We start from the raw sequence: 26,614 nt of genomic DNA, 5'->3' as shown, positions 1-26,614 counted from the left end.
GCCACCACACCTGGTTTGCATGATGCTGACTGTTAAGCCCAGGGCTTTATAAATGCCAGGCAAGCACTCTACCAATTGGGTTGTATCTCCAGTGCTCCACTCCCAGGAAGCGTTTCAATCATCCATCTAATTGTTCCAAAAACGTTGGGCAACACAACCACCTGCCAGGCCCTGTGCTAAGTGCCAAGGCCATGACCTTCATCCTCTTCAGGCTTAGGAGACAGGGACAGCAGGAAGTCGGAGCTCCAGTGGAGAGTACCCAGAGAAATGGATGTGGGGGGGGGGATGGGACTGTCCTCTCTGGAGGAGGGAGCCTTGGCAGATCTTTGGGCTGGCTGTTTTATGAACATTCTGGATGCTCCTCCATGCCAGGTTTCAGCTGTGGGCCCCCAAGATCCCACGGCCAGGTGTTCCTACCTGTTATCCACCAATTATACCTGCTAGAAGACTGAACTATGATTGATGTCTAGGAAAAAAACAGAGCAGTTGATTTATGAGTTGCATCTTTACCAGCTTAGATCTGGTCCTCAGGATGGAGGCAAACATTGTTTTTAAAAAATAATAATAATTAAGATCCAGACAAGGCAAAAGGATCAGATGTATCATCTCTCCAGGGCAGAACAAACTCTGAGGCAGGGCCCTAGGAGGAGAAATCAAATAGGCCCGGAGTCACGTTTAAGGTATCATGAGGCCCAGAAATGGACTAAGGTCCAAGTTTTCACAAGTAAAGAGGCTAGAGTCCCAAAACTGGCAGCCCAGAAATCCTGAAGAATAAAATAAAATTGTCTTGAGAGCAACTGGGGACACATGATGGGGAGTCAGGAAACACCATGGTTCACCAACAGTGGCTCACAGCAGCGAACTGTGTCTGTTTGGTAAATGGGTGCCCCTTGGCTACATGGAAGAATAGGGCCTAACTTGTATCATGTCACCTAGTAGGGCCAGGTGGCAGAGTTGCCTCAGTAACTCAGGGTAGGGAAGGAGGTCCCTGCTGTCATGCATGGTCATGATTTGTTTCTGGTACCCTACCCTCCTGTAGAACACTTTTATCAAGGTCTTTGTGGAGTGGGCAGAGTAAATTCCCGAGGCCCCCACACTGTCTCAGCAGTGGGATGCTGATAATATATTTGAGGTCCCAAGACATCTCCCCATGAAGTTCTCATTCCTGATGACAAACCACGGGAGTTCCTGGCCTGTCCCTTACCATCTCCCCTGCCCATCAGAAATGTAGATTCTACAGCTTCCTTCTTAATGCCCGGGACTCCAGAGATGGAGAGAGAGTAGAAAGATTTGGGGACATTTTGAACAACTGCATATCCAGAAGGTATCTGTCGGTAAGTTTGTGTAATTTTCCCTTCCTCTTGACCCCCACATTTCACATGGTAACCAGACAGCACACTCTTGGATCCTGGTCCCTTCCAAAGCTGATGGGGGCTATGATTCTTTTCTCTAGGAAGAATATACAGAAGAATGGATGGTGGTGACCCTTTTAGGGGGCCCACAGAACCTCTCCATCCAGTTCTACAAAGTCTCAGGAAACCATGTGCCAGCCCCTGCTAGGCAGGCCATCTTTCAGTTACCGGTAGCTCAGAGTATTCCTTTATTTGTAGTCGAGTAAGGGCAGTGTTCATCCAGGCATTAGCGAATATAGTCGCTTGAATAGTATCCCCCAAATTCATGCCCACTCACAAACCATGAAAATGGCCTTAGTTAGAAGGAGAATCTTTGCAGATGTAGTCAAGGTAAGATGAAGTCGTAGGGGATTAGGGGATTTCCGGTTACGGCTGGTGTCCTTAGGAGGAAATATGGTACCAACAGAGGGAGAGGGAAAGCCACTAATGAAAACAGATTGGTATGATATAGCTACACGCTGAAAGAAGCCAGGAACTACTGGCACATGGCAAGCAAGGCAGAGTCAGGGAAAGGGCCTCTTCTAGGGTCTTTGAGAGAACACAGCCCTAATGAGCCCTTCTATGAAGAAGTGGCTGCCGCTGCTTTGAGCATACAGTGTGGTTCTTTGTAATATGATGGCCCAGGAACAATCACAGAACCTGAAGGACTCTGGGGTGGAGGGTATAGGTACTGTAGAGGGGTCCCACAAACCAAGCCCATGTGGATGGATCTCAACCACGTTTTCTGAGTTCCTGTTGGTGTACATGTAAGCTAGGCCACCAGGCAGCCCCCAGAGCGTTGCCAACAAAAAAGTTCCCGGCCAAGTGAAGAAAAGTTAGAAATCTCAGCACATCCATCTTCATAAATTTTATTACAGCCTGCCAGTTTAGACTAATGACTAATTTACTGTATAAAATGCCAGAAGCATTTTTTTATTTTGTTAATTAATTATCTCAAACAAAGGTGAAATTTATAAAAGTGTCCAGAAACAGTGAGTATTGTGAAATTGCCTTCAGCGGGAGATGAAATTATAGTTAATGCAGGATCAGGTTATTACTGTATTGACTTAGTTGCTTTATGACTTTGTAATGGATTTCTTCATTATTTTCTTGGGATTGTGGCATTCATGATTGCATTAAGTCTGTTAGTCTATGCAAATATCATTAGGCACCACTAATAACCTCAGCCCCTCCCCCCTCCCCCAGGGAATGTGCTAAGTACTTGCCTGGGTGGGTCACTTCCGGCATCAGGGAAGTCTTAAGTAAGGCAAGAGGGTCTCTTGAAATATCCTCCCCACACTCAGACCAGCCAATGGGTAGGAACTTCAATGAGGCATTTTGAGGGACTCAGGGTGGTCTCCCCATCTTGAGCCATTTTACATCCTTTCCCCTTCACAGAGCCTGATAATGTCACCATAAATCTGCATCCCTTTAGAGTAAGGCTTTGGAGGCACATACTAAATTTTTCTAGAAAGAAATATGTATTGACATGATATCTGTCATGGAAATGACAAGATGTTCAATGGGAGAATCTCAATCTGTTCCAGCTGCTCTAACAAAATACCAGAATCTGGGTAGTTAGTTCATCAACCTCAGACATTTCTCTCGTAGTTCTGGAGGCTGGGAAATACAAGACCAGGGCTCCAGCAGATTCGGTGTCTGATGGCCCAACTTCACAGAAAAGGAACACACAAGCTCTCTCAAAGCTTTTTTTCAGAGGTCTTGTGTAGTCCAGACTGGCCTTGAACACACTTCACGACAGAGTACTATGTAGCCAGGAATGACCTTGAACATACGATTCTCCAGCCTTCACCTCCCAAATGCTGGGGTAACAGGCACGTGCCAACCTCTGGTTTCTGAGATGCTGGAGATCAAAGCCCAGGCCTTGTGCATGCTAGACAGGTGCTCTACTAACTGAGCTGTACCCTCAGTCTTCAGGCTTTTATTCTAAAGGAATCGATTTCATTCTCAAGGGCTCTTCCTTCATGACCTCGTCACCTAAGAAGGGTCCCTAAACCATCACCTTTCATGTAAGGGTTTCTCTGTATGAACTGTGGGAAGACACAAACAGTTAAACCATAGCAGGGAACATTAGGCCTTTCTGTGCTGGACAATGGATGGTCAGTTTGATGAGAACTAGACCGGTTTATGGGTACTGTCTGGATGACCAGAATGAGATTTCTATCAGGAACCTGTAGGTCTGGAGACTGTGAGGTATATTCTCAGTGTAGTATGGTAGAGGAGCTTGAGGGGAGGTGACCATGCTGTGAACAGCCCCCAATAAGCCAAATAGACCCTAAGTAGTTGTGACCTCAGACCAGATCATCAGGCCAGCCCTTTGCTCTAGTCACGCCCATATTCCTGCCTCAACACAGGGATCATCACAGCTGATGACAAGTCCCTAGCCCATAGTCACTGATTCCAAGATGATGCCCATTTCTCCTTCTTAGAAGCTGATCAGCCAAGCTGTGAGTTAGGACAGTACTGTCTATGTGGGTCCTGACCCCCTTCCCAATTGGAACTGGCTCAAACAAACCCCTGCTCTTCAGTCTGCGGGTTACTATCACTCTTTGTTACAACTGTGCTCTCAGAGCTGGTGCCCTGTGGCAGGCCCGCGCCCACCCTGCCTCATCAGAGGACCCATGCCATGCCATGGCAGCGGAGATGCTGAGTCGGGTGTTTGCTGGGAGTCTTGTGTAGAACTCAATGCCTTGCTCTCCCAGTTGTATCATTTTGGCCACATCACAGGGTGAGCTTGGGGTTCAGGCACAGAGGACAGAATCTTTGCCAGGGAACAGTGCAAGGAGGGCAGCACTAGAAGCAGTTTACTTGCCCCGGGTCTGGGGTGGCCCTGCCCCAGTGCCCTGCCCTTTGGGTAAGGAGCTGTGGTCTCTCAGGTGAGCTGAAACCTCCTGAGATTTGTGCGGTTGCTGTGCTTGCTCCTCTTCGGGGATCCCTCCACCCTTCTTGATCAGCATTCCTAGACTTTTCAAGGTGAAGAAGCCAGTTTTAACATAAAAAATTCATCAGCTCCCCCCTTAACAGATGGTATACTTTGAGTATCCATTGTTCAAGAGAATACGAAATGACAAACAGCTACCTTGAGTTCAATGGTGCTTTTAAATGGATTTGTATGTTTTTAAATCACGGCAGCATCTATATACATCTGAAAAATAGTCACACATACCTATAAAAGGAACATTTCAGACGCCATTGGTAGACAGAACTTGAGATGCCTCAGACCTTGAATTCAAGTGGCACAGCTACCCTAGTCTATCCAAGTGCCGTGCTCATGAAATTGAGGAGGGTGAGAACAGGCAGGGAGCACTCTCTCTTGCCAAGAGTGGATCCAGAGAGCCATAGCTTGGTTCTCTCAAGTTCCTCTTTCTCCATCAGCCTCTTCAACCTCCCCTCCCTCACCCTAGTGTGGGATTGGGTAGAATAGTCCATTTCTTATTGCCCACTCAGCCCCTGGCCCCACTGGCCCCCAGGAGTAATTGAGGCCTCCCCACCAGCCCAGCCTGCCCTCTTCAGCCTTCCTGTCTCAATGCTGCTCCAGCTCCTTCTCTAGCCACCCCCTAGTCGTCCTCCCTCTGGCTACTCCCCTGCCTGCTCCCTTCCCATTCTGAGACACTGTGTGCAGATCTGGAAGTTTACCTGCTCTCTTTCATCAGAAAAGGTATTTTCTGTCTAAATCAGTCCTGCTGGAATAGCAAGAGCCACCTCATTTCAAAATCACTCTGAGTCCTAAGGGGTAGAAGGCCAAGGGTGGACTCAGAGGCATGCACATTTGAGTAGCATGCTGCAGCACAGAGCAGGGAAGGTGTGGTCCAGCTGTCAGACACCAGCTTCGGTCCTCCTCAGCACCACTCTGAGCTTCAGCCTACCGTATAGTCTCTCTGAGCCTCAGTTAACTGCTCTATCAAATGGGGCAGTGACCCAGCAGCACTGAAACAGGGCACAAGATGGACTGGAAAATGCCTGGCTTCGGCAGAAGAGGGAGCTGGTGAGCCAGAGGCTTCGCCCACTCTCTTCACTCCCAGAGTACCTGCTTCATACAAGGTGGACTTCACAACAATTATCATGCTGGGTCACTTCCTTTGAGATAGATGGTCAGTGGGGAGGGTCATGCCTTATTCTTCCAAACCTTTCTAGTTCCTTGTAACTGAGCTGAGCCTCTTTGCATTTTCTTTTCTCATCCCCAGATTTCTTTCCTTCCTCCAGTTTCTCCCAGAAAGGGGAAATAGGCCAGTTCTCAGAATCATGGCCTTCAGCCATGAGGGTGCTGCATCCTGGCACTCTCCCTGCTCTGTGATATCTCAGTCTCCTCTGTCAGCCTTTCTTCATCTTACCTTAGCACTCCATCGTGTCCTGACCTCCTAGAACTGGCCAGTCGTGCCCTAATTTGGGAAATCATTTACTCATGGTCAAGGTCTTGCATCTCTCAATAGTGTCTTGTACATAATTGGTTGACTTAATGACTGTGAGTGACCAGTGAATAAATGGGGTCTGGGGCAGCTCAGGGCTGGCATGCAGGTTTGGGGACAGGTAAGATCTCCTTCCTATCAAATGAACTTCATAATAACCAAAGACTGCCAACCAGAAGCCTTCAGGAAACCCCTTGAATGGCAAGAGCAGGCTCCTCTGTGGTTAACCATGCCAGCCATGCACCAATGGTGAATCCTTCATTTTCTGGAGCAAACTAGCATTTCCCCTTCTGATTCCATTGACCATTGGACAGAATGTTTGCTATGCAGTTCCCAGAGTCATGTGCCTGCCTGAGTCCATCAGAGCTTGATGGACACCCTGCCTAACAGACAGGGCAGGGTGCTGCATTCCATGCCATGAATGAGTGTGCAAGAGCCAGACTATCCGAATACAAATCCCAATTTTGCTGCTTATTAGCCCTGGGGCCTCTGAAGAGCTGCTAAACTCTTCTATACCTCACTTTCTATATCTGTAAAATGGGGTGACAGTGACACCCACTTCATAAAGCCAGAGTACTCAGTGCAGAGCTTGGTGCCAAAAAGATGAATTAGTTCTCCCTGTTCCTTCTGAGGCCGTGATCTCTGACCCTGAGAATGAATGGCTGTATCTCTGCACACACCATATGGGCCACCTCCTGCCATCTAATCACAGGGCCAAATCAGGCCCGCCACACTCCAAAGGCCAACCTGCCCCATGGGGTTAGAGGCCATGGCCTTGGCCTTTGAGGATGAAATACCTAGACTGAAGCTGTCCCTCTTCCCCAGGAAGGGAGGTCCTCATCAGGTGCACCCAGGATTCAGGAGGTGACCTTGGCTCACCAGTAGACTCAGGGAAACCATGTGAATTTTCAGGGGTCTGTAAATAACCAACCCACTTGAAATCTGTGCTAAACACAGCCCATTGGGAAATACAGAGGCTCGGGGCCTGCAGTAGAGAGGCAAGTTGGTTCCTGGCAGGTCTGGAGCCAGCCAGGGCTCCTTCCTTTAAGAGCTCACACTCCACCATTATAGAGGCTGTGATGAGTTTTCTGACCTTTATGTTCAGACCCTTTATCTGAACTTCTAAGAAGCCTCTCAACCATCCATCCACCCACCCGCATTTACCTATTGCTCTTGAGGTGCCATCCATCATAAATCTATCTACTTTCAGCAATCATTTTTCTCTCATCTGTGTATCTATCTATCATCTAACATTTAATCTGGATATCTAGCCTTTATTAATCATGTCTACCATCCATCCATCTCCGTGTCTCTCTAGACTCCATTATCAGTCATGAGTTAACACAATGTATACTTAAGCACAGGCCCTCTAGGTTCCCTGAGAGAGGGTAACAGTGACTTGTAGTAGATCAAAGCCCAAGACTCAGGTGTTTATATATCACCATGCCTACTCCAGTGAGCCAGGATACAAGCTGTTACGTTCTCCATCACCCATTAGGATGGCCCACCCTCAGTATTAAAAATAGGTAGAAGGCCAGAGGGCAGACATTTACCCTGCTCCCCGGCATGGCTCACCCTGTGCTTTGGGCAGTGACGGCTCATGGAGACAAAAAAGCTATCTATGAATGCCTGTTTTCTGAGGCTGTGGGAAGCCAGACCACAGCTGGGAGGATCTGAGGCTCACATGAAGGTCAGTCTATAGCCAGGCCAGGTTATCTGCAGGCAGTGACAGCTGCCCTGGGCTTTATTCCTGCCCAGCAGCAAGACTCAACATCAGGCCCTGCTTGGCAGTTAGTACAGACAAACGGGCCCGAAATTTCTTTCCCAGCTCTTTGGCTGGGTATGGCTCAGTCAGCAAGGTGCTTTACATTCTAGTCCTTGGTGTCCTACTCTCTGCCTCTGCCCTCTCCGGTGGAAAACCCCACCACTGGCCATCCCCTGCAGAAACCCCTTCCCCTAGCTGGGACGCAGCTCTGCTTTGTCTGTCTCCTTGAGAGCTGAGGACAAACTGGCCATAATTTATGCTCCAGCATGATATAAAGGGGGGAAAAAGGCCCCATTATGCTATAAATTATCCCGTGATGGGTGAAATGCCGGCTAGTGTGCCAGACGCCAGCGGAAACCCCATTAGACAACAGGGTTCGGCGGCTGAGAAGTCCCCACAGAACACCAGGCCGTCTGTTGTGCGCTGCAGCCTGGGAAGGATAATGTAGCAGATCAAATGTATAATCAGTTACCTGGAGAGACGACTGCCTACTGCCACCTCAGCAAAAGGTGACTTCTAGATAGAGCCACCACATGTCCCGCGCTCCTGCTGGGAGCCATGATGCCCGAGTCACAGATGGAAGGTCACGAAGAGGGGCTTATGGGAAGTGGGTGTGATCTCAGTCACCCTCTCTACCGTACCCTGAACCTGCACACAGAACTCGGGGGTTTGGACCTGGCCTGGCTGAGAATCCTAAACCAATTCCTCTCACCTCTGAGAGCACAAAGAGTGAAGGAACCGTTTCTGCTCCCCGCTTCTAGAAGGTGATCAGAGGCCCCAAGTTCTAGGTCTGTCTCCCCAAATATGCCTCAGGCTCTGTGCCTCTGGCCTGAACAGGTGCCAAGCAACAAGGGAGACATTTGAGGAAGGAGAGGGAGATTGTGGACAGAGGATGGCTCTGGCTGTAGAGCCTGCAAGCCTAGACTTCCTGTGTGATTGGGAGAGAAGATCCTTCTGACCCAGATCAGGTGGTCTGTGGACTCTAAAACAGAGATTTACCTCCTGGGCACCCAGGAGGTTTCATAACAAGGACTTTTGGCAGAGAGGTGGACAAGGCTTGAGGTAGGAATTTGAGACTTCAGGTGGCCTCCAGACAACAAGCAACGATCATGAGGCTAATCCCTGGGAACTGAGCAGCACGGTATAGATGCCCCTCCACTCACCTGCCCTCTGGGCTCTGAGCTGGAGCCCTGGCCCTCACCAAAAAAAAGAAAAAAGAAAAAAAAAGTGAGTTTATTGGGCATTTTGTCGATAGTCTGGGCAAAGATGTTGGGGTGGGAAGGCAGAGTGAGAACTCCATGCAGCCCCATCTTTCACAAGGAACAACGGTAGAAGCCTGAGAGCAGCGCTCCACTCAGGCCACAAGACATGAGTCCTGCTTCTTCAAAGTCCAAGTCAGAGTTTTGGAGATAGTTCCTTTGTAGCAGGCTTTCTTGGACCGGACCGCCAGCCCCTAAACTATGACACAGAGACATCACTAATTATGAATGCTTGGCCTTTGCTTAGGCTTGTTTCTATCTAGCCTTTTAAACTTAAACTAACCATTTCTATTAATCTATTAATCAGCCCCAGGGCTCATTTCCCTCCATGTCTAGCTGGCTGGTCCCTAGCCGGCTGCTCCCCCTTTCTCTCTGCCTGTCAGCCCTGCCTATCCCTCCCTCCTCTGTCTAGCTATTGGCTGTTCATCTTTTTATTAGACCAATCAGGAGCCTTAGGCAGGCAAGGTAAAACAGCAACACATCTTTACATAATTAAACAAATATTCTATTCTGCAATATCCTTACCTTTCACGTGGCTCAATTTCCCCATCTGTACACTGTAAATAATGTCTCCCATTCCTGTAGTGCACTTGCTTCAGCATCTGGCCCCTGGTTGGATAAATGGAAAGGTTCTGCTAATGCAGCAGGGTCAGAGTAGGCGTGCTTAGGGCACTGGGAGCTCTGCGACACTGGAGGGCAGGCCTGCAGGCTTTCATCATGCACAGACATTGAGACGGGGTGTGCCTGGGAGTTCAGTGAGCCACTAAAGACTAACGGTGCTGTGGATTAGGGGGGCAGACAGAGCCTATTCAGGACACGATGAAGACAGGATGGGAAATGAATGGGGTCTGAGGCCTGATCCAGGCTTTTCAGTGCCAAAGGCAAGGCTCAGGACTCAGGCCTTTGAAGAGGTACTTGGATACCCATTGTTGGAATGACAAGAAGGAGGGAGGGGTGTGTGTGATATGTTGTGGGGAGGGGGCAGAGAGAATGCACATGCATGCAAACCCCACCCCCAAGAGTCCTCCAGCACCCAGCTCCCACCTTCTAGATCCCTCCCTCCTCCCCAAGCCCATAGTGCTCATCCCTCTAGACTCTGCTCTCACTGTGACTGGTGCCCACTCATCTCCAGAGGACACTCATTGCTTACTTTCGGAGGCTTTCCTGATGTCAGTCCTGCATCCCTGGCACCTGGCACCAATCCAGTCCCCTTCTATCTCCACCCCCAATACTCACTGAGCAGGGAATTCATTCATTCATATCAACAAATGTTCACTCAGTGTCTACTACATGCCAGGCCTGCTAGGTACTGGCAATTGAGCAGCTATGGTCATTCATTCATGGAAAAGCAGAGTGGAGTTGGGGTCGGTAGGGCTCAGCACAGTTCCTAGAGATAGAAGCTATTGTGTGGAATACAGGAAGGGCAGGCTCCACCTTAGGTTATAGCTGACACTCTAGCTGCTGGGTGGAGAGTGGAGAGCAGAGTAAGAAAGCATTGAGTAGTGATGGCTCCATCTAAAGGGGGGAAGAGGAGAGAGGATACATCTGGCTAAAGGAATGCAGGAGAAGGGGAAATGGATGCTTTCTCTCGCTTCTGCTTCCTCCCACACCAACATCAAACAGCCCAGTCCTGGAGGGAACCAGTCAGATCAAGGCCTGGCACTGCCTTGCCCATGGGGGCCAGAGGGGTGAGGGTCTTCATTTGCATTCGATTGCAGTCCCCATCCCAGCAGCCTTTGATCTGGTTTGATGTCTCCTTCAACCTCTTCCCAGGCAGGAAGCCTTTCATCCTCAGGAGGCAGTTCCCAGCCCAGCTGTCTGTCACACTGGCTCTGGTTCTGTCACAGAGGGGGGATTGGAGCAGAGCGGAAGGGGGGCATTATCCTGCTCTCTCTTGGGTCACTTCATTCAAGAGCTCTTCTGAGGCCTGGCAGCTGACCCCTGAGACCTAAGTGAAGAGGACAGCCAACCTGGCTGATGACTTCAGAGGGACCCAAAGATGGGTTTGCTTTCCTGGTGGGTCCAATGAAACAGAACTAGCTGCATCACCTAAGCAGCAGGCAACCACCCAGGAAGGAGGTGGTGACTCGATCCCAGTCCATGGCCTTCCTATGTAGAGGACAGGGCGTAGGCTGGGTGCTGTCTCTGGAGGCAGTGAGAAGGCCACCACGGGGAAAGGGAAGAGATCACAGGGGCCTCTGGGCTTGGGAACAGTATATTCTGGGAACCTTGAAAGCTGAACACACAGATGCAAGTTCAGGTGAGTTGGTGTGGTCCCTATTTGTCTCTTTGGAGTCATAGGTGCTTGGCTGATGTGGTCTTAGGGAACTAATGGAAACGTCATGTGGAGATGCTCAGTGTAGCTAGGGCAGAGCAGGTAGAGGTGTCCCTTGTTTGGGCTCCATCCAGTTAGGTATCCTAAAGGATGCTGGGGGCCTCCCAGTGGTCCTGGAAACACTGCCAGGTGACCAGGAAGATTTAAGGAAAATCTGGCCCCTCGGGTTGTCTAGGCTGGCATGACTGTCCAGTGCCCCACATCTGACCCATCAGCCAGCACCCCTGTGGGTAAGCAGCAGTTATGGCTGCTAATAGTCACAGGAACAGGCATGTGTTGCACATTTATTCTGTACTCTGCCTTGTCTGAAGAGTTTTATAAAGTCCAGCTCAGTCCATCCTCACCTGGCTCTGTCCAGGGAGAATACATGCCTTGTCTAAAGTTATATAGCTAGAAAGTGCTAGAAGCAGGATTTGACCGAGTCTCATTTCCTATCGAAGTGCCTAGCTCTTCCTGCCCTATCAGCTGTGACTCCCGGTGCCCCACTTCAGGAAGGTTTCAATTGATCCATAAGTGATATTCGCCCCTAAATTCATGCCCATGGGGCCTCAGGGGTTTACCCCGTGCTCCAAGCTCTGCCCAGGAGCTGCACCTTCAACGGGGAACAATTCCACAGTAAACAAGTACCCAAGAGACTCTGAAGGGTCCAGCATGGGATGCTCCAGTGCTCCAGGCTCTTCCCAGAAGAGGGATTGGTGGGCTCTTGCCTTGTCCTGTCACACCTGGGCCAAAGCTCTGTGGGTAGGAGAGAAGCTTCCAGCTCCATCACTGGAGATGTGTGACCTGTTATCTTCATTCCCAGTGATGCCTTGGCATCCCCTTGTCTCCTCATCAGCCACATAACCTGAAACCATTTATTCCCACCTCCTCCCCTTGACCCCAGGGTTCTCCGTAGCTTGTGCCTCACCAGCAGGCACACCATCCCAACAGCACCTGGAGGGAAAAGAATGAGAAAATTCTGTAGCAGAAAAAAAAAGACACTCACTGGCTATCAAGGTCCACAGTGTTCCAACAGCCATCTATCTACCCTTCAGCAGGAAATGTTGTTCAGTGCTGATGGTAGCGGTAGCGAGCAAATCAAATTTTGAAAATTTAACTGGAATTTGAGCATTAGCATCAAGATGCTTGCATTTGGCAACTCAGGAGGCTCTGTCACCACCACCCCTTGCCCTTCTGGGGTCAATGACCCTGTGTGGCCAACAAGATGCTGCCCAGGAGAGGCTGGGGTGGGGGTAGACCAGCTAAGCCAAACCAGAGCCTGAAACTCCCATTGAAGAACTGTCTTCACCAAGACTTTCATCTTGGTGTGGCAATGCTCCTGGGACAGAAGAGCGAGTGCAGGAGTCTCCGTCTCGCTGCACGGCCAGAGATTCCTGCAGGCAGACTCCGCTGCCTTTTGACACACTCCACCGGTGTCCCAGGAGGCGTAGCCCGGTGCATTTTATAGATGGAGAAAGCTCGGAGTCAGATTGGGGTTCTGAGAGAAGAAAGCTTTCCCAGGATTGGGGCGGTGTTGTGTGTTGGTTGGGCGGGAGAGCAAACAGGAGACAGATGGGAAACGGGGTCCCAGGGTCCCTTGTTGCCAAGTCCTACCACTAGGAGGGACCTCCACGTAGGTAGAGCTAGATCCTTGGCAACACTCCCGAAAAGAATTTCAGGATAGTCAGAGTGAGACAAGGTGGGGTAGCAGCGCATGCTTCAGATATAAGCCCTGGCAGTGAGTGGGGAGAGAGAGGGAGGGAGGGGGAGGAGAGGGAAGGAAAGGACAGTGTATACTCAAGTGTAGGTATGGGATCACATGGGAGAGGCTCCGAGTCCTTGCTTGGACTCTCCAGCTTGTAGGGCTGCAGGTCATACCTCTAGCCCACCTCTTCCTGGGAGCCTTCTAGGCATAGTCATGTCCTTTCTCCCAACCAGCTCCTACTGATTTGTAGCCCAGAGCTGCTGGATGTAACCATCCACTGGGAATCCAGACATGATTAGTCTTTGGGGCTCTAAGGCAGAGTTTCTGGGACCCATAATGCAAAAGCTTTGGATTCTCATGGGATTGCAGAACCATGTACATACAACCTTACAACCTACTGAAAGAGAAAAATCTAGGACACCCCTGCCACCCAAGGTTCATCTCAGATTCATTTCCCAGGCACACAGTAAGTTCTCAATAAACCCTGCTGGAGGGGATAGTCAGGAGAGCCAAAAGGCATGGGATGCTCTGGCCTAGCCCTTCCAGTGTGGCTGTAAACACCTTCACCTAACATTTACCTGGGCACTCTGATAACTCAAGCTTATCTCCCCTGAGGATAAGTCATCCAGGTTCAGAGCTGAGCTGCTTCTCTGGGACTGGCACCTGCCTTCTGGGATCCTACTCTCCTGCCCCCAGGCACTTCTGCACACCCACAGACACTGGCACCCCTAGTCCTAAAGAGTGACAGCAAGGGTCCTGGGATCTAGAAGCTGAGGGTAGTTGAGGCGTTAGCTGTAGTTCACTGCATCCCAGAGCAGAGGTGACTTTCTTGGCCAAATCAGGGCAGAGCAAATCAAGAAGAAACAGCATTCCATTTCCTCTTCCTATGGCATAGAGAATTCCAAATAATCGTGTTATTACTGTTCACCAGGCACTGTCCCTACAGCAAGACCACATTGTCCCCATTTTATAGACCTAGAAAACTGAGGCTTGAAGTAGTCAGTTACACAGCTGCCGTGGTGGTGGTGGTGGTGGCGGGGGGCAAGGAACTGAGTATGACATGCTTGGTCAGCTCAGGAGGTCCATTCCAGAGTACTTTTGTCCTTGATCTGAAATACAAGCCTTAGGACCAACTCCATAGTAACCAAATCCAAATGGAAGGGAAGAGGGCGAGCCAATGACACTTAGGATCCAGACCGGAACATCTGCACTGTGTAGGCTTCACCCGAGAGGAAGGAGTCTGGAGCCAGGTCTGTTTTGCTGTCTTGTAGCTTTGGGGAAAAGAGAGCTAGCTGAAGGTCCCCTGGCACCATCAAGGCGGTCAGCAAAGGGGCAACCCACATGGTAAGAATGGTCTCCAGAGAACTACGAAGTCAAGGGGGACTCGGGGGAGGGGGGAGCAAATTAGGGGGAGAAACAACATTGGCAACAAGGAGAGGCTGACTAGAAAGGCTCTGTGGAGGAATTTTAATGCAATCAGAAAGCTGTCACAATGATAATAAAGGAATCCATTCAGACATCAGGAGAGAGTGAGACAAGGGACCGAGTCCCAGCAGCTAAATCAACTCCACGGAGGAGGCACCATGTGCCTCTTTCTGAGGGGAAGAAAGGGATTGTTTAAGCAGGAGGACCAGGTATTAGGAAGCTGCAAGTTTTTAGTCTTAGTCTTTTGGAAGTCGTGTCCATGAACTTGGAGCCTTTAAAAGGCACCTGGTTGGGGCAGAGGCAGCTTCATGTGCTCCGCTGAAGTACTGAAAACTCCCTTTCCACTTCCGCTTTGTCGGTGGCTGCTTTCCAAGGCAAGATCAAGGGCTCCCATCTTCCTCTCTCTAGGGCTCTATTCTTCCTCTTTCTCTCTTCTTTCTACCCATCTGGATTCTCCCCATTCTTTGCTTCCAGTCCTTTCCCTACCATTTCCCCTCTCTTCTCCACCGTACCCTTTACACTCTTTCTCTCTCATTCTTCTTGTCTCGGATGTCCATCCCCATTCCAGAGCTTTTTAGTTGGTGAGCCAGGGGCACTGTAACCCTGAAGATGAAGTGAGGCTGGAACTTACAGCCCTGCCATGACCCAGAGGCAGGTAAAGCAGCCAAATATGGTACAGGGTGAGGCTGCTTGTTATTGACCCAGGAGTTGACAACATACCACCAGCAGGTTAGGTGAGGAGTGAAAATCCATCCATCGTGAGTGAATGCACCAGGTTGGTGGAGGAGGACCTGGGATGGCTAGTGAAAAGAGTGTTCTGCTCTGCACAGGGCAACTGTCACAGGTCCTGAAACTGAAGGACCTGTGCTGCAGAAGATCTAACGTTTTTCTCCAGGGAGCAACTTGGAGATAGGATAGTGGGGAGGAAAGCCAGACAGATACCAGTCTCACAGGCAAAAGCAGTAAGTGAGACAAATGAGAGGAGGTACAAGGCGCATTGGCAAGAGGCTGTCCTAGCAGAGGACTCTGCCCAGGACCCTGCGTGCAGAGCAAACGGCACCAACCAAGGTTTCAGGATGGCTACCCATTGCAACGCACTCTTGCACCAGAGAAGATGGGGTTTAGAGGAAGGAAGGGAGATGACCCGTGTGCCAGAAGTCAGACCAGAGACCAGGCGTCTCAGAGAGCTGTCTTCTAGCCGAAGAAGACAGGGAGTCGTTGCCATCCACTTCCCTCTCCTCGCTGACGCCGACTTGCTCTGGACGCTCTGCTCCCCGCACCTCCCACTCCCCACCGCCACCATCCGGCACACGCTATAACCTCGCTGCTTCCAGCCAAGCCCCTTACCCCTACCCGCACCCTCGCCACCACCTCTGGCTGTGAGCTTCATCCTTTCCCGCCGAGCTCCTCCCTCACTCTCCTAGTTGCTTTTGCTCTGGCAGTGAGTCCCTCCTCCTCCTGCTCCCGCCAAGCTCCTCCCTCTCACTCCCCGTTTGGCTGTGAGCTCCGCCCCCTCCCGCCAAGCTCCTCCCCTATCCCCGTTGCCCTCCTTCTTTGGCCGCGCCCTTTTGCCGGCGGCCCCCCCCCCCCCCCCGCACTGCTCCGCCTCTGGCCCCGGTAAGCATCTCCTAATTTTGTTCTAGAAGATAGAAAACTCTTCGTGGGTATGCTCAACAAGCAGCAATCCGAGGACGACGTGCGCCGCCTCTTCGAGGCCTTCGGGAACATCGAGGAGTGCACTATCCTGCGCGGGCCGGACGGCAACAGCAAGGGTGTGTGTGGGGTTGTGTGTGCACTCGCAAGCGCGTGTGGGCACAGGCCTGGGAAGGATGCTAGCGCCGCCAGGTGGTCCTCGTGGAGACCAAGAGGGGAGGAGGCCGTGGGTCTTTGCTCTGTGCCCCCTCCTGTCACTGTCTCCGCCCCTTCACATTTTATGTTCATCTGGGGCACATCTGCCTCTTCTCTGCTCGCCTTGCCTCTGTCTCAGACCTCTCTCTCTGACTCTGTCTGTCTCTCTGTGTCTCTGTTGGTCTTTCTGTCTGTCTGTCTCTGTCTCTGTCTCTCTGTGAGTCTATCTGTCTCTGTCTCTTTCTGCTTCTCCCTCTGTCTGTGTCTCTCTGTCTCTGTCTCTCTGGGTCCTCAGGGCCATGGCTCAGTTTGTCCTGTTCCCGCAGGGTGCGCCTTTGTGAAGTACTCCTCCCATGCCGAGGCACAAGCTGCCATCAATGCTCTACACGGCAGCCAGACCATGCCTGTGAGTGTAGCCCTCTGGGGGCATGCAGGGTCTCATCACCCTTTACCACTCTTTCTCAGATCAGGGTAGAATGAGGTAACCCAGATAAGGTGGGATTGAGACTTGGCACTCCTGGGTGACCTCCATATAGCACCCCACAGACAGTGCAGGGGTGAGGTGGGGTGAGGCGGGGCAGGGACACTGGGGTGGAGGCTGGGGCAGTGGATCTCATGTGCCGTCCTGGCTGCAGGGAGCCTCCTCCAGCCTGGTGGTCAAGTTTGCGGACACTGACAAGGAGCGCACGATGCGGCGGATGCAGCAGATGGCTGGCCAGATGGGCATGTTCAACCCTATGGCCATCCCCTTCGGGGCCTACGGGGCCTACGCTCAGGCAGTAAGTGGGGGCAAGGGTGGGAGGGGGATTTGTTCTGGAGCTCACTGCCCCTCTAGCCCCAGAGAACAGGGATACCTACCCAAACATATTGCTCTGTCCCCAGAGTGAAGAGTGCCAGGCATAAGTCCAGAGAGGGTAGCCTCGGGAGTTAAGAGGAGAATCCAGGTGGGGGTGGTTGCCAGGAGGAGGTGGGCTGCTGTCCCGATTTTCAAGGAGGAGTTCCTAGATGGGTCACCCTGCCCCACCCCCACCCCCACACACCAAATCATTCTGAAGGCTAGAAAGCACCAATGGGATAATAGTCAGGCGGTTGGTCCTCATTATACAAACCCCACTCACACGGGTTTTCTCAGGTCTTCTGATCACTCCTGGCAGGGGTGTGTGAAGTGACCCAACGCCTGGAGCACCCACTCTTCTGCCTCTGGCCCACCAATTTATTCCTTCCACAGTTGCATCCTCTCTAGTAATACCACCCTCTTCGGCCTCCAGACTTCTGCCCCGAGGCCCTCCAGGGTTCTGGCTCTAACCCTGCAAACGCCACTCATGGCCTGGCCTGAGCAGAATCTGGCTTTGACCACTGACTGCAGCCTCCTCGGTCCCCACTCATCTTTGTAATGACATTTGGGGCGGGGGGGGGGGTCTAGTCATGTTTCTCCTGTCTCTTCCATGTGACCAATTTGAGCAGAAACTTACCCCGTTAACTGTACACAGCTCATTCAACAGGTGTGGAGGAGTCTGGGTGCCATTCCCCACAATAACATACCTTAACACAGACTGGCTAGCATGCATAGTCAGCTGCCTTTCTTACCCTGCACAATTCCGATTACCAAAGGTCTTAGTGTTCTTTGTTTTAAGCAGTCCGTTCCCGGGGAAGTGGAGATTAAGGCAGGCAAGGGGGAGGCCTCGGGGCTTTCAAGGGTAGTGGCCAAAAGACTGTACCAGCTCCCTGAGGCTCAGAAGTTGGTCTCCAGGAGCTCAGTCCCTGGTGGGAGGGTTGCCCCCCCTGGAAGCATGTGATATTTTTTCCACTCCCTCTGCCCCAGCTGATGCAGCAGCAAGCAGCCCTCATGGCCTCGGTTGCGCAAGGAGGCTACCTGAATCCCATGGCTGCCTTCGCTGCCGCCCAGATGCAGCAGATGGCGGCCCTCAACATGAATGGCCTGGCAGCCGCACCTATGACCCCAACCTCAGGTGAGCCAGTAGGTTCCTGGCCTGGGGAGAGAGTAGCAGGGCCCAGGCTGTGGCGTCATTACAGCGACTAGGGGCTCATTCTATAGTAAGAACACACAGTAGTTTGTCTCAGAGATGTTCTAATCTGTAGGCGCCCAAGGGAAGATGAGATGTGAGCCCCATGGAATCCACAATAGGATTCCAGTGTGAGATAGTTTCTCTCCAGTTGTCTGTCCTTGCCTAAAAACAACCCATCTTTATCTATATTAACAACCAATGTCTGGAAAGAAAGTGATAGAAAACATCTCCAGTCGAAGTCCAGCACAATCCTGAGTGTTCAGCTGCCCTGGCATTCCTCTTTAAGCCAACCTTGACTAACGGGCATTTTCCAAGAATCTATGCAACCAGCTAGAGAACCGTATGAGTCATACACGGATGGGCACTGGAATCAACTCTTCTCACAAAACATGTTTTGGGTTGGCTCTTGGCTTTTGTCCAGCACAGTTTTGCCTCCCACCCCTAGGCTATCTGGTAGTGTCCACAGACATTTTTGTTTGTCACAACTCAGAAGAGAGCCCAACTATCATCTAGTGTGTAGACACCAGAAAGGTGTTGCTGCATACCTCACAATACACAGGTCAGCTCCCTAACAGGAACTATCTGGCTCTAAATGACTACATTGCCGACACTGAGAAGCCCAGGCTCTGAATCCAAGGATGGGCTGATATGGTGGGCTCTCTTTTACCAAGCTTTCTGGCTGTCTGTGCCAGACCACAGTAGTGGTCTTCCCGAGGTCCAGCCGTTCCTTTCCCAACTCAAAGCCACACAAGACTGAAATACCTCTGGGCTCAACTAGAGCTTCACGCTATTACTTACTTCTGTTCCCCAACTTCAGGGACGTGCATGGGTCAGGGAAGTGGGTCAGCCTCAGCTACAATAGGAAGGCTCTTTCCACCCTTTGGGGGCCTCAGGACAGTAACAGTCCTCCATCTTGGTGTCCACCACCTGGAATATGGAAGACGCACGGTATTGTCATCATTGTCATCAGGCCCTAACTTAATCATCACCACCATGACCACCACTATCGCTTCTGCTGGAGGAAGCCAAAGAGGGTGGAGATTGGACTCTAAATTGTCCTTTCTCCCTGAGAGTAAGAGTCTAGAATTCTCCTCCAGTTGAATAGCAAGACTGCTTGGAGGGGCAGATAAGCCTCTCATAGACCCCCAAAAGGATCATCCAATCCTGACTTAGCTGGAGTGGGCAAGAGCCACTGAAAAATCACAAAGAGCCAAGTGTGGTGAGAGTCAAGGTCACCGAGAATAGCCTCTGTGCTCTAGACTTAAGGGTAGCCATCAGTGATTAGAGAAATCTTCATGGGGCGGGGGCTCTACCTTGAACGATGAACAATCTGGGATAAATGAATGTGTTACATTCAAGAAATTAAGCCAAGGCATAGTTTACCAACAAGACAGGGTGGCTGTGTGAGATCTAAGTCTGTCCCCAGGCTCTGGGAGATAGCAAGGTAGAGCCCCATGGCTTAGCCTTCCTCACCTTTGCTGTCCTTGCCTTACCTCTTCCCCCATCCCTCTATGTCCCCCAAACCAGGTGGCAGCACCCCTCCAGGCATCACTGCACCAGCTGTGCCTAGCATCCCATCCCCCATTGGGGTGAATGGCTTCACCGGCCTCCCCCCACAGGCCAATGGGCAGCCTGCTGCGGAAGCTGTGTTTGCCAATGGCATCCACCCATACCCAGGTAAGCATGTCTAGTGGCCCCTTCCTTCCCACTTCTCACTCACAGTTAGAAGAAGGAATGCACACCTCCAGCCCTCTGCCTGTTCCTTGGTGGAACAATGAATGTGATCAGAGAGGGCCAGCCATCTTCCTGTTTCAGGGAACCTGTAATGAGAGAGAAAGGACCAAAATCTTAACATGGGGAGTGCCTTCTGATCCATAAGAAAGAATTCCATCCCAGGGACTATGTGCTGGGAAAAAAAGACACTGCAAGGAATTGTACAACCCAGGTAGAGAAAAGAGACCAGCAACTGCACATTGACTGTGAACTTGAACTGTAATAGCTAGAAGGGAAGAAGCTAAAAGAATAACCACATTTAGTGATAAATAACGAAGGATTCATTGGGGGAAGGAACTGGAGTTTTTTTGACTGATGGTCTAGCCATTACATCCCAGTCCGGTCTTTTGGTGCACACAAAAAAAAATAGGTCAGCACTCTGGACAGCTCCAGCCGGACAGCTCCCGGGTCTCTGTTCAGGAGGTGAAAGTAAAGATAGGGAGGCCCATTTCTGGTTGCCAACAAGAACATGCAGTTGTCCTGAAGCACTTCTTCCTTCTCATGTGAAGGAGGACAGATATCAGGAGAGGAAAGTAGGGTCAGAGTCCTAGACTAGCAAGTGGCAACATAATAGAGATGTGCAAAATATTGTCCTCCTTTCTGGATATCAGAGAAAGGGGCCACGAGAGCCCAGTCTTTGCTAGATTCTAGGATGCCAGGACATTGGATTGTCCCCTAAGAGGTCAAAGTTGAGTTGAGAGCACAATATCTATCTTCCTACTCCATCTTTAAACAGCACACCTAAGTCTGATCAAGAGGGCATGTTCTCTGATTCAAGATGGCCAAACACTCAAGTGAAGAGTCCTGCAGACTAGAGAACCCCAGGAACATTCCTGGTGAGGAGGTGCTTGCCTGACTTTAACAGTAGGGGTGAAGATAAGGTGAGCTGTCCTAGAGACCCAGAGGCAGGAAAGGCCTACGTGGAGGGAGCAGGGTTTTCAGGAGGTAGGCCCAATAAGGATGAGGCCCATCTGTGGTAGACCCAACTAGGTCTAGGCAAGGCAGATTCTTGCTCATTAGAATCCACTATGGGCCTTGACAAAATCTAGAAACTTGGATGTTCTGTTTCACAGCCTAAGGGGCAACTGTAGTATAAAAATGTTGTAGCAAGAGTAGAGTGTAATCTCCATGCTGGAGGAACTCAGGAGAGAAGAACGGCCGAGCTCTGGACACGGAGTTGGCCTTGATTCCAGTGCTTACCCTAGAGTGCAACCTTCAGTTCGTAGAGGTCTGGAGAAGGGCTTGTTAGAGCCCAGGGTATCCGGGGTGCTGTTTACACATGGGGACTCCTGCCTCGCACAGATGGTAGAAGGGGGGCTTGGCATGCTCGAGGCAGAGTATCTCTGCTAATCTCAGGCCTGTCAGCTGGGAGATGCCACCCCTGGCACATCTGGACATCTTCTTCCTCTACTCTTCTCTGCCTCTAAGCCCATCTGGATCTCCAGTTCCTTCCCCACCCTCACTGGCATCTGTGAGCCATTTCTCTGATGGAGCTCGGAGACATTTCTTTCCCCTATTTGTAACAATCTGCCATACCCCATAAACAATTCCTTGACAGAACCAGAGGAGGGAGGAAGGGAAGGGAAGGAGAGAAGTAGTACATTAAAAAAAATTAATTTACCATCTTTAAATGCAGAGTTTGGAGGCACTGTAATGAGCGAGATCCTTCAAAATGTTCACTCTTTGGCAGTTACTGATGAGGTCGTTAGGCAGAAAAGCAGAGAGGGGTCTCTGCGTGCTGCTCTCCAGTTCTTAGCCCCAGTAGCGTCTCTGTTCTCCCATCTTGCTCACGACCATGTTGGAAGTACATAATGCGTGTGTGGTCTTTTTTTGTTGTTGTTTGAGTCAGGGTTTCTCTGTGTAGCTCTGGCTGTCCTGGAGCTCACTCTGTAGACCGGGCTGGCCTGGAACTCACAGAGATCCGCCTGCTTCTGCCTCCCGAGTGCTGCACTGCCACTGCTCAGCAATGTGTGTGGTCCTAAGGGCCATGCACCACCCTCAGAGGACTGGCTCTGAAAAGCACCGGGAATTATTTATACTTTCTTCCCAATGCACTGTTTGCCACGCCCCTTGCACTATGCTGGGCACTGCCTCTACATTATAGAGGTTGTTTTGCGCATTGGTCTCTCGTTCTGCTAGAAAAGGGCACTGTTTCTTACATGCATGAAAGTGCCGTATGGGTGAGCAAGCATCGGAAAGACCAAGATGACAAACCAGATATGGGCTGGCACTCTGAGAGCTCAGAAGAAAGCAAAGGAGACGGGCAAGAGGGAGCAGGAGTTAGCGCTGCCAGGCATCACAGTTTGGAGTTCTTGGCTGTAGTCTGTCTCCACCATGGGGAAATGTAGGGAGTGGGTGTTGGGCTGGGACAGCCCCAGGTGTGAAATAGCTCTTATGACCTCTCTTTAGCTCCCTCCTGATAGGCAAAGCCCCATCTGTGGGGGGTTGTGCAGCCCTCAGTTCCTAGGGGGTATTATATCTGTCATCTGCCTGTCCCTAGGGACCTTTGTTCCAGGCTATTCTAGAGGCTCCTCTGATCCCTAGGTGCTGTTTCCCATGTGGGGTTTTACCCGAAGCCTCGTGGACAAGAGCTCATAATGAAGTGGGCATTCTCCCTGTGAGAGGCATTGAAGTCTGACAGGCAGTTAGCTTGCCTGGTCTGGGTCAAAAGAGACATGAGTCCAGGGCCTTTTTCCCTGCCACCTAGGGTAATCCAGTTCATTCCAAACACAGTGGCTGGATCCTCCCTGTGTGTGGACGTCTATCTCCCTGGGCCAGCCCACTCCTCATGTCAAGCATCACTGGCCTCAGTAACCTAGGGTTGCACCTATTGCTGGTCCATACTTAATTCTTCTCCTGAGATCTCCTTGGCACCAACAAAGTCCAGAAGCAAAGTAAGACTTTTGCCAATCCAGTTTCCCTGAGGGTCCTGGTAAAGATTCCATTCAAGTTGCTTCTCTTCTTCTGGCTCCTTGATTTTTCTGGGAGGTATCTTTCTCCAAGCCCTACTGGCAGACCCAAGGGAAGCGATTTACTTTGCTCTCTATTGCTGTGATGATGACCATGATAAAAAGCAATGTGGGATGGAAAGAGTTTATTTGGCTATGTCTCATGAGCCACAGTCCGTTGAGAGGAGCCAAGGCAGGAACCTAGGGCAGGAACTGAAGCAGAAGCCATAGAGTACTGCTGTTTGTTGGCTTCCTCCCCATGGCTTGATCAACCTACTTTCTTATGCAACTGAGGACCGCTTTCCAAAGGGTGGCACTGCCCTCCGTGAGCTGGGCCCTCCTCCATCGACCATTAATCAAGAAAATGCCCTACGGACTTGCCTGAAGGCCTCTGATGGAGGTTCTTCTTCCCAGATGACTCTAGCTTGTGTTACGATAACAAAAATCTCCCCAGCACAGCGACAGAGTGTCAGGGTGAGCCCTCCCAGAGCTCTTCTCCCACTCACATGGGATCTGTAAGCTGTTCTTTCACTCACTGCTCCTACTTTCTCCTGAGGATCTGTAAACAAAAGGCCCCCAACCTGAGCACCCTTGGGTCCTCAGTCCCTCTCCAGGGCCAGGGCCTTCATGTCTCCCCACCAAGGTCCTCATGGTCTGGCATCTCTCCCCAGCCTTCCCAAGCTTCTGCATGAACTGATCTCAGCCCCATCCCAGGCCAGCTTCACTATGCCCTTCTCAGCTAGAATGGACGACTCAGTACCTGCTTAGGGTTTGGGTACAGAACAGAGAACCCCAACAAGACCCCGCTCTCAAGGTGCCTGTCTCCGCTGCCCTGCTTTGGGGCCAGCCTGTGGTGACCAGAGAGGGCAGCAAAGCCACACTGGTATCCCTTTGGACGGGGTGGGGTCAGGGGCTAGCTTGGGCGGACTTCACTGACCTCTGATTTCTTGTCTTCCTGCAGCACAGAGCCCCACCGCAGCGGATCCCCTGCAGCAGGCCTACGCTGGAGTGCAGCAGTATGCAGGACGTTAGTATCCGCGCAGCCTCCTGGCTCTTTCACCAGCCGTACCTATCTCCCCACATACCGTCCCTTCCCTCTCTAGCCCGGCATGGGGTGGGGGAGGGAGCAGTGGGCGCTCTAGATGGAAGGAGGGTGGGTGGAGCTGGCAGAGATGCTCTCTTCTATCATCACCTGGGCTGTTTTTCACCTCAGATTCTCTACATGGTGCCCTCACATAGGGGTGGAGGGGGGGCCAGAACTCCCTGAGTTGGTGAGGCAGAGGAAAGTTTTACCCCTGATCGGCAGCGACACATTTGATTTCCTGTCCCTGTGGCACTCACTGACTGCCAGGGCCAATGCACCTGGTAATCCCATGCTACATAGCTACGTTGGTTGCTGCTCTGTGCCGTTCATGGTCTCTGGCCCAGGAAGCAGAGACCAGGGTATGAGAGGAGGAGGGACTGTGGAGGGGAAGCAGCTTCTCCTATCCAGGCAAGTAAGATGGAGCCCAGAGGAGAGGCAGCAAAATGGACAGGCAAGCAGGAAGAGGCGGCCTGAGGCCAGCAGGCCAGGTGTCATAGAATCCATCCAAGCTGCCAGCCAAGCCTCTCCCTTTGTCCCACCACTTGGCCACACACCCTTGCCATCCCCTACCCAGCCTGTGCCCACTGTCTGGCCGGGCTAGGGCACTTCTTCGCTGGCTTTGGGGACCTAGTGGTGTCCCCCTGTGGGTGATAGGACTACCTCACAAGATGGGACCTCAGGGGAAGCTGTCCTTGCTCAGCTGGAGTCAAGAAGAGGTGTTGTGATTGGGCCCTTCCCAGCTCTAACCTCAGGCTCTGCAGCTGTGGGAGCCAGGCTGGGCTGCCAAGAGATATCCCTTCTGCCCTCCCTCTGACCAAAGCTTTCCCAACCAAACACAGGGACCAGCAGGCATACTCCTGGGGAACAAAATCCATACTTCATCGGGAAGCTCCTTACTTCCCACCAGGTATCAGTTGAGCAGAAGTAGTAGGTCAGCTGATTGTCCACTGTTCCAGGTTAGACCTGCCTGTCCCTGGACACACACACACAGAGAGGGGGGGGGAGGGATCTCTGATCTTCATACTGACACTTCCCCTCCGTAGGTATCCCAAACTGAGCGCTTCTTTCTCTGAACTGCCCGAGCTGCTGTACACCCTGTGGCTGGTGGCTCTGGCTAACTGACTCTGAAATCTCTCTCTTTATTCTGGCCTCCCGCCCTGTCTGTGTCTCTCTGCACCCTGTTGCCATCTCTCGACTTTCTCCCCGGCTCCCCAGCAGCTGCCTACCCTGCTGCCTATGGTCAGATAAGCCAGGCCTTTCCTCAGCCACCGCCAATGATTCCCCAGCAACAGAGAGAAGGTGAGTCCCAGCCTGCCCCCTCCCCTCCCTTTCCCCATTCCCTGAAGAGCCTGCTTACCTGGGCCTCTGGCCTCCCCAGGCCTCCAACAGGACCTTGGTCAGATGTGTACGTGGAGGTGGGTGGGAGAGCTGCTGGGCTAGGAGAAGAGGTACGCTCCTATTCATACAAGGGAGGTGCGCATCTTATGAGAAGCTCTCGAATCAAAGTAGCCTGGCCCAGGGGCAGCTGACAGGACACCATGCCCCTAGATCTAGCAAGCCATGCCCAAGGTACCTTCCCTACTCTCCACTGTCATTTACCAGTGGTCTGACACAGCTCCCACGCAAATACGCTGGTCTTTAAAAACCAACCCTTGAGAACGGGGAGATTATTTTCCTTCCTAAGCAAGCCTTTTAGTTCACTCTTACACAAGACCTAGCAAGAAGTTAAGAGTGTATTTGCTGGTGGAGGCCCTGTCCCTGCTCCTGGGAGTTGTCAGCTTTACTGAGAACACATAGGTCCATCCGCTGTGGTGATCTTCTGGGGCCCATTTGCTATGTCCCCAAGGAGGGAAAGCGGAGCTGAGAAGTGAGGCTCCCGCAATGGGGCAGCCTTTGCAGCAGGGGGCACTGAGAAGGAGATGGTGGCTAGCCTGAGGTGGTCAGGGAAGTGAGGTGCTTCAGGAGGTAGAGTCCACCTGCCTTCGCTGAGGGGTAAGACTTGACCAGGGTGGAGGGCAGGGAGAAATGACTGGAGGGCCAGGCATAGGAGGCTAATTTATCCTGTACAGGATACATGCTCCGGTGATCAGGAGAGAAAGGTGGCGTTCCCAGACAGGCTCCATGCACAGGTAGAATGAGGTGTGCGATGGTGCTGGTGCAGGTCTGGTGAAGAAGGATGCCCTGGAAGTTGGTGTTGCAGGGGTCAGAGCGTGGGTAGAGCAGGGCAGGCAAGACCAGAGCCTTGGCAGAGATTTCATGATGGCGCTCATCAGTTTCCCTCCCGGTGCCCAAAGAGCCGTGGAAGCAGCAAGATAGGAAACTATATAAACAACCGTCCCAGGGGCCCCGTCACAGAAAGCTGAGCTTGAGAATCAGGAACACCGAGACCCCATCTTCTTCACCCCCTGGTAAGAGTGACCTGTAACAAGGCCACCAAGTCTGTCCCCAAAGTCCACATGGCAGGTTCTAGTGGTTTCCGAATGTCAGGCATGTTGCCCTTGAGGCAGAGTGCACTGGTGATCTGGGGTTCAGGTTACTCCCAGAGGACATGGAGTACGTACTGATCCGAATCCCTTTGGTGAGAGAGCCCCCGAGCAGATGCCAGCCCCTGAACGGTTGCAAGTATGGATTTCAAACTACACCCCTCT

At 51.6% G+C, this 26,614-nt stretch overlaps 1 protein-coding gene across 36 annotated transcripts in view; it reads left to right on the top strand.

Annotated features, from left to right (window-relative positions):
- Celf4 (CUGBP Elav-like family member 4) overlaps positions 1–26,614 on the top strand; it is a 287,070-nt gene that overhangs the window by 244,067 nt on the left and 16,389 nt on the right. For 13 of the 36 annotated variants that reach the window (XM_076554854.1, XM_016003025.3, XM_042264198.2 and 10 more), the window contains exons 4-10: positions 15,930–16,058; positions 16,461–16,540; positions 16,770–16,913; positions 17,957–18,104; positions 19,689–19,838; positions 23,844–23,909; positions 25,182–25,265. In XM_076554854.1, the coding sequence (XP_076410969.1) occupies positions 15,930–16,058; positions 16,461–16,540; positions 16,770–16,913; positions 17,957–18,104; positions 19,689–19,838; positions 23,844–23,909; positions 25,182–25,265 (801 nt within the window). The remainder of the gene's footprint in view (positions 1–15,929; positions 16,059–16,460; positions 16,541–16,769; positions 16,914–17,956; positions 18,105–19,688; positions 19,839–23,843; positions 23,910–25,181; positions 25,266–26,614) is intronic. The other 23 variants (XM_042264209.2, XM_042264197.2, XM_042264204.2 and 20 more) reach the window with 3 other exon arrangements.

The sequence above is a fragment of the Peromyscus maniculatus genome, chromosome 19 (assembly GCF_049852395.1).
Source record: "Peromyscus maniculatus bairdii isolate BWxNUB_F1_BW_parent chromosome 19, HU_Pman_BW_mat_3.1, whole genome shotgun sequence".
Lineage (NCBI taxonomy): Eukaryota > Metazoa > Chordata > Mammalia > Rodentia > Cricetidae > Peromyscus > Peromyscus maniculatus.
This window is presented reverse-complemented; position numbering and strand designations above follow the sequence as displayed.